The following is a 7,661-nucleotide window of genomic DNA, read 5'->3' on the forward strand; positions in this document are numbered from 1 at the left end:
AAACACACTTTTTCATTCTGATGCAATTGTGACTAAGCCAACGTCCCTGAGTTGAACCAGTAGCGCTCTCTTCCTCTTCTTTTCATGCATGACCTCTTAAAATATGTCTTTGTCTCAACAGCAGGCCACCATGGCCCAGAGCAGAACCAAGTTATCTTTTTAATTTCCTCTGTTAGTGCACCACCCAGTGTTGAAAGGATGAAAATACAGTATGACTCACTCAAAATCCATTATTTTGCCAACACAGTCATCACAGTTACAATATATAATGCTAGAAACAAGAAGGAGTGACTTCTAAACCTGCATTAATCCACATTTTGGATATTAGAATTAAACTAACTCTGTGTAAAGACAACATAGTTGCTTGTAATGTAACCTTTAAGCCTCTTTCAGGATGTTGTTTGAGCCCATCGGCTGCAGAATTAAAAACGCACATAAACCCAATGCACCATACACGCTGTAATCAAATGTCTGTTGAAGGAAATCAGACATTTAATGGGTTTGATAACCAAAAATCTCTTATTGGTGGAACAAAATGATTACAAAAACATGCAGAGCTCTGTGTCTGTCTGCCTTTTTATGGCGTTCTAATGCCCATGTTTTAAAGTCACTAATGTTAATATCGGTTCAAGGTAGACAATCTTAGAATGGAGTCCACTGCAGTCCAATGCAGTGGTTACATAATTCTCCAGATGTGGAGCACAGGCATCTCAGCAATTTGAAAAGCGGGAAAGATTTTGCAGTCCTAATGTTAGTGCCATCTGGGAAAGAAGAATTGAAGTTGGCTTTCCTCTGACAGAGGGGTGATCTACAGCCTGGCAGGTGTCAAATGTAGAAGCTACATTACCTGATTCAGACTAGAGTAATAAAAAAAAAAACAAAAAAAACTCGAAAGGCGGTTTAAAGTAAGAGTGTGACGATGCCTGGGGTCAAATCAGGGCTACAGACATACTGACATATAATCTTTACTAGGCTCCGGTCCCCGCACATTTGTTTCAGTTCCACAATGCAACCACGGGAGGGCAGTCTTCAATCTATTACTGGATTGACGTCTTGTTACCGCACTGAAAATTAAACCAAAATCAAGTCCTGCTCCGCCTCTGTTGATCTCTGCGCTGTGTGGAGTGTAAAACATCGGCAGGAGGGTAGGACGGAGTGTTATTTCATTCAAACGTTTTTAGGGATGTTATTGGTCACAGTGTGACATGATCCAACTAAAGAGGCAACCGATCAACTAAACGAATAAATCATTGTCATTGTCAACACAAGCGCTTCATTTTCACTTCACGTACTGCCTCGCACACGGCTCCCGCTGATTCGTTACTTCCACGTCGACGAGTGCATTCTTTCAGACTATTACAGCATGTTTTAAAAATGCAAACAGCCTGTCAGCCTGTACAGCCGGTGTTTTTTTTGTTTTTTTTTTTTGAACAGCAGCCGCCCACAATCACCTGCATACCACAAATTCCTCTGGAGGTCCAGGGCGGCCTGGACAAAAAGCCTCTCTCTCTTTCTACAATAAATATCTATAATACTCTCAAACTCATGCTCGAGAGTGAAAAAAAAAAATCTATAGGTCATATTGATGTGCGACTTTCAGTGTAGCCACATCCTAATGCAGCTTCTGCTGGCGATACATCCTGGAATGGATTCCATTGGCCAAATATGGGCAGAGGGAAGCAGCGATGACGCAATGCTCGCTGCTGTTACTTTAAATGGCTTCAGGAAGCAAGGGCTCCCACTGGCGTCATGGGTTTTCCTCTGCATGTGCCACAGGAGCAGGATGCGCTTAATATGGGCATCTGTCTGTTAACCTACACCTCCCCCCTTTTTTTCTTTTTCTTTTTTTTTCTTTTTTCTTCAAAAGGAAGCAACACGCTGGGGGGGATGGGTGAGACAGGAGCTCAGAGACTCTGCTTTCTTCACTGTTCCGGATAACTCGAGCGGTGGCATGTACTCTCCCCACTGGTGTGAGAGAAGACTAAACACAGACAGAAATAACTCTCACAGATGAGACTTCTCCTGCTGCAGGGTTGGCTTATCAAACACACACATTATGGTTGATTTAAAACGTGGAAATCATTTTGAAACGTGTCCTTAAACAATGTAGAGATGCCTGACATGTATTTTTCACAATTTGGATTAGTTTAAAATCAGGTCCTTAGCGTGCCTGATAAACATTACTCGCCTTGACATACAGAGTCGAGCTTGTTCACTGCTCTCAGGACGGAGTCGACGGTACTCTAACAGCATAGTATGGCTTTGTTTGCATGCAACACATATGACTTGCATGTGACTGGGCCGACTCCATTTAAAGCTGCACCAACAGTCTGAACATAAAAAAAAAAAAAAAATGCACACAGCTTGAACCCCCATTCATTCCTTTGGTGCATCGTTAGTGGGCTACATCAAAAGTCTGTTTCGATGTTGGATATAAAGCAACATCCAAACACATTTACCAAACTGCAGCCAGGACCAGGGTGCCAGGGTGATATCCGATGCAAGGACGGACAGGTGCACGCCTGACCTAGCTTTGGAAAAGTACTGTGAGGTGGGAGGAACTGCTGGTCCAAAGTCCAGAGCTGTCAACATGTGGTTATCTGTTTATGTAACCATGTGTAACTATAGAAATGACATTTAACAGGCCGGTGGGTGGGATTTTCTTGAGGGAGATTGCTGATGAAATGCTGAAAAAGCCTTTTTCCCAAACTGTTAAACATTTTTCATTTCATGAATTGTTTTTGTTGTTGTTGTTCTTATGTTTAGATGGTTATATTACAGTTGCATACAATGCTCTAATGCTTGTTCCTTTTTCTACGACTGTATTCTTATCAGCCTTTGCAACATTTTTGTGAGAATTAATGTACTTTGCACTCCACTACATTTGCAGGACAGCTGTTGGATCTACTTTCTTCTCAGATCACAGATTTTCCTACACTTCCTGTCCAGTGAATGTCATTTATCCCCAAATGTAGTGGTTTTAAATGTTTGTGATAAACTGAAGGATGACATGAAGATTCATATTTCTGAGTTTCTATTATTACCTCATTTACATTGTAAATATCAAAATTCAGAGATTGAATTTCTCCTCTAGAATCACACAGCGCCCCTTTAAATCAGCTCGACCTTTAACATAAACAGCATATGAAACACAGCATACACATACCTGCAGTAATTCGTAACATCATGTATAATAATAACACAATAACAGGGTACAATTTACTGCAGGATGAGTGTTTTTCATTTTTCATACTCCTAGTAGACTTTGCTGATGATACCTTAATACTTGCATTGGAGTACTGTCATATTGTGCTATTGGCGCTTGTTCTTAGCACAGTTATGTCCCTGCTGATTGAAATAACCCCAGCTGCCTCACCATTTGTTGCGGGGCTGTTTCAGACAGCAAACTGACTATGAGGCCAGTGGGCGGGGCGCTTTCACATGACGTGTGTGAGCGAGTGACGTCAGCGAGGTGATAAGTACTGGCCGTGCACCCCGGACCGCGCTGAGTTGTGTCTCTGTGTGAAGTCAGAGGGGACGGACCGAACCTACAAACCCTTCTCACCCTCTGGTTGTTTGTCCGGGACCACTTTCAAAACAAGCAGTGACATGGAGGTCAGCACTGAGGCCAAGAGGATCATGGTCGTGGCTTTGGGGAAACTGTACAGCTCCCGCACCCAGCGAGGGGGTCTCCGTCTCCACCGGAGCCTCCTGCTGACTCTGGTGATGAAATCCGCCCGGGACATGTACCATGCGGCCCAGACGACGGCAGAGACCGAAACAACAGCATGGGAACCGCAAAACTCCGCTGTCGAGACCACCACGGAGCCCGCCACCGGAGAGCCCGGGACTTTACCCCGAGAGGAGGCCGCGTGCTCCCCGTCAGAGCCGCTCAGCGGCGCAGAGAACAAGGAGAACCGGTGCCCGGGCAGCCCGCCTCAGCACTCGAGGAAAAGACGGGGCAAAGCGGCCGTGGAGCCGGACTTTCTGCCCTGCAAGAAGGCAAAACTTGAGCAGGCGAATTCCCCTCAACAGCTCATAGTGAGCGCCGTGCTGATGGACTATGTGAACTGCAGCAGTGAACTGGGAGCCCCTCCAGCCTCCATGCCTCTACACAGAGCCATTGCAGCGTGTTGAAACCCAGCGCTGGATAAAGGGCGATAAACTTTTTCGACACGGCCTGGGAGCCTGAACGCACCTCCAAACTGCCCCAATCGAAGGGGGATCTGGGAGTTAGACCCGGGACTGTGCTGTCCACAGGCCCCAAACACGACTCCGAACAAGCCTGGGCATGTTTGAGGAGTGCGTCGTAGCCCCGGTGACTTTTGGCCTACATGTTGGCTTCAGCTCAGGGACTGACTTCAGCCGGCCAGAGGCGGAACCTGAAGGGGTCGCTTCATCTGGATGAGCTGCTCTCGAGAACATTTTACACACTGTTGTTTGTTTGAGAAGATACGACTCAGCAGATTGTGACATTGTATGTTTGTGTGAGACTGGGAGATGAGAAATGTTGTGATGCATTCAAGTGTAAAACATCCAACGAATACAACTACCTCAGTATTTATTAAACACTTTTTGTACTTTATCTTGGAGTGGTTTGTGTGTTGTTGTTTTTTTAACAAGGAGAAAGGGAGGCTGGGGTGTAATGAGGGTTGTGTGTTTGTCTTAGTCATGATACTGAAAAGAAAAATGGTTCGTGAAAGTTGTTGTGAAAGAGGGGGGTGTGTGTGACAGGAAACTGGTCTGGGTGTGAAGAAGTTCTGCCTCCTTCCCCCACAGCTTCACACCCCACACAACTGATTTGCAGGACAAAAGCAGGGACAATTCATGAGATTGCAGTCTAAACTGAGGAGGGGGAGGCTGTAAAGCCATTGACTGGCCATATACTGGGAACAATCAGGGTCCACTGGCTCTGCAGTGTTTCACTTGTGGCTTCAATATTGTAATGACATTAGTCATTGGTTCAGGTCCAGTGGGCAGGGGGGGGCAAAAGGTTAGGTAAAAAATTCAAAGTGTGGGTCATAACAGTGCAAGATTGTTCGACAGGAGTTAATCTTTCTGCACCGAACCACCAGTAACCTCAAAACTCATGCAACCCCCAGATAATTGATTAGCAGTTTTAAAATTGTCCACCTGTAAAGATGAAACAAATAGCTTTTATTTGTTTTTTGCTTTTTTTAATGTCAACCTAGGTTGAAAGTCTGTAGACCGGCGGAGGAGGTGGTGCGGCGGGGACACACCACCAGTGTTGGAGGGAGAGGAGGTGGTGGGGGTTGACCCAGGAAAACAGAGGAAGGAATGTGGGGGGAAGTGCCTGTGTGGGGCCCCAACTGTGCTGCTTATTCATCTGGCTGAAACCAGAGCACCCTGTCTGTGTACACACAGGACAGGGAGGGAGGCAGGGGAGGGGAGGGTGACCGGAACCGTCTGGACATGCCTGTGAAAATACACACACGGCACACACATTTTTTTTTCTACACACTCGTTCGCCTTCTTGTGCGCGTGTATTCCGCTCACTCAGTAACCCTTTCCTTCCCCCTTTTTTTTTGTTTTTTTAGTTTTGCTCTTTCCCTTCTGCTTTCTCTCACATGCACTCGGTGTGAGCGAACGCGCTGACGCATCTGTGCCCTCCGCATGCCAAAGTGTAAATGACATACTGCAGATTTCAAACCTGCTTGAGCACAAGTATCCCAGAAACTGAGCGGGAAAGAAAAAGAAGTAGAATGCACACGAGGTGAATCCACTCAGAGCAACCGTTTGGTTTTTGTTTACATCGCTGTCTCCCATCAGCCCAGTGGGTTTAATTTAATACTGCACTAATGCATATCTGTATACAAACGATGGGTCAAATATTCAAATGGTGGCGCTCACGGTGACTCACTCACAGAGAACTATAGATGGTTGATCACGGTGAATTTCCATTATCGAAATAATTGTGAATCAGGATAAACAACACTTGGAAAAAAGCAGTGTCGCTTGACAAAACAAACAGTCCTGTCATTTAAAATGAGAGTATGAAGTGTTTTTAGTGTGTGTTAGTGCCATTTTAAGAGTTTCACAACTCTCATCAACCCCTTTATCTAGCCACAGCAGGCAACTCCATATGCCCACTATCAAACGGCAGACATACAAACGTTGGTGAACACAGTGGGGTGGCCTGTATGTGGGGTCATATTTCCATTTTGGGTCAAACGGAGCTAAAGCATTTTTCCAGCTGAGCAGAAATACAACTCCAAGAGAACGACGCTGCTGCTGTCTGCGGGATGTGTAGTCAGCTGTGTGTTTAACCACTTGAAAGGGTGATAATATGCTGATGGGGGTTTTAAAGCTTGTTCTACTGTCCTCAACATTCCCAGATAATATCCATCAAGTTTTTGAAACCCATTAACACCATCAAGCGGATTTCTTTTGTGGACCCTCGTTTTGTTTGACTCAGGTATTGAGAGAAACTCTGATATGCTCGTTTCTGGGCCGATACTGATTACTGATCATCAAACAGACAATAATATAAGAAAATGTAAGTGTCAGTCTACTGAAGAAATGTACCTACAATTTTGAGATACTTGTATTTTAACTTAAGTAGCACATTTTGTAGTTTGTAACTCCACTACATTTACTTAAGATCTGTAGTTATTCGCCACTTGCAGATTCATAATATTTACGATTTATCAGGGTGCATTCAAAATTAATTTATTTTACTGGCCACCTGATTTAAAAAAAAAAAAAAAGCACCACTAAGCATGTGAACAAGGCACATTTGAAATTGTTGCAAGCGTTAAAATGAGAGAAAGGCATTCAGCAGATTTGTTTGAACGCAGCATTTGCACACTGAGGTTCGGTGGGTAACAAATACGAACGTTTTCCCGCCATTCATCTGGAACCACAAGTAGACTCCATGTGAGGTCGATGGCGCCGCTGAACATGGGAACTAGCGTGAATATGGGCATGGCTTGAATAACAGCCTCCCTCCTGCGCGTGTCGACAGTAGATAAAGTAAAATGCAGAATTTAAACTGCACCACAGATGCTGGCATGGACAACAAGGTCAGCAACGCCTGTGATTTGTTATGAGTGCTGGATTTACTCAAGGCTAATGGATGGATACAGGCCAAAGTGGTGTGTTTTCTTTTGGAAAAGGGGTCACATGATGTTGCGCTGTCAATCAGAAGGGAGCTCTGCGTCATCACTTCCAAAAGTAAGTTTTTATGGGTTCATATCAGTGGGGATGTTGCCTGAATTTAAATGTCCACCTCCACAGGACACCTCCGAGGCCAAAAAAAAGAGCCACACACACACACACACACACACACACACAACCTCACAGGTAGAGAGACTGAAGCAATAACGTGGACAAGAAATGAGGCGGCGCGGTGTGCATTCTCTCTGGATTTTATTCTTTAGGAAGAGTTCTGTTTGGAATTACAAAATGCACTGGTAGAAATAGCGGTGAGACAGGTTGAGAGTGCGACAGATAAGAGTGTGAAAGAGACAGAGTTTAGAGAGAGAGAAAAAAGAGGGAGTGAGTGAGAGATCAAAGGTTCCACAGCCAGTTAGAATGAGCACATCATCAGACTTGGCCAGCTCCTGCACCCCCTGACCCCCACAAAAAGTAGAAGGGAGAACACACCGTCTTCTGAACTGTACTTTCTTTTCTTTGTATAT

The 7,661-nt window shown here is 44.8% G+C and overlaps 1 protein-coding gene across 1 annotated transcript; it reads left to right on the forward strand.

Annotated features, from left to right (window-relative positions):
• The first annotated feature begins 3,489 nt into the window (after positions 1-3,489).
• ier2a (immediate early response 2a) lies at positions 3,490-4,585 on the forward strand. Its single transcript, XM_037090278.1, has one exon. The coding sequence runs from the start codon at positions 3,610-3,612 to the stop codon at positions 4,135-4,137; it is 528 nt and encodes a 175-aa protein (XP_036946173.1). The 5' UTR covers positions 3,490-3,609; the 3' UTR covers positions 4,138-4,585.
• The last annotated feature ends 3,076 nt before the right edge of the window (positions 4,586-7,661 follow it).

The sequence above is a fragment of the Acanthopagrus latus genome, chromosome 23, assembly GCF_904848185.1.
Source record: "Acanthopagrus latus isolate v.2019 chromosome 23, fAcaLat1.1, whole genome shotgun sequence".
Lineage (NCBI taxonomy): Eukaryota > Metazoa > Chordata > Actinopteri > Spariformes > Sparidae > Acanthopagrus > Acanthopagrus latus.

What these genes read in the sequence shown, in the direction of transcription:
- ier2a (XM_037090278.1), top strand. Translation starts at nt 3,610, where the DNA reads ATGGAGGTCAGCACTGAGGCCAAGAGGATCATGGTCGTGGCTTTGGGG.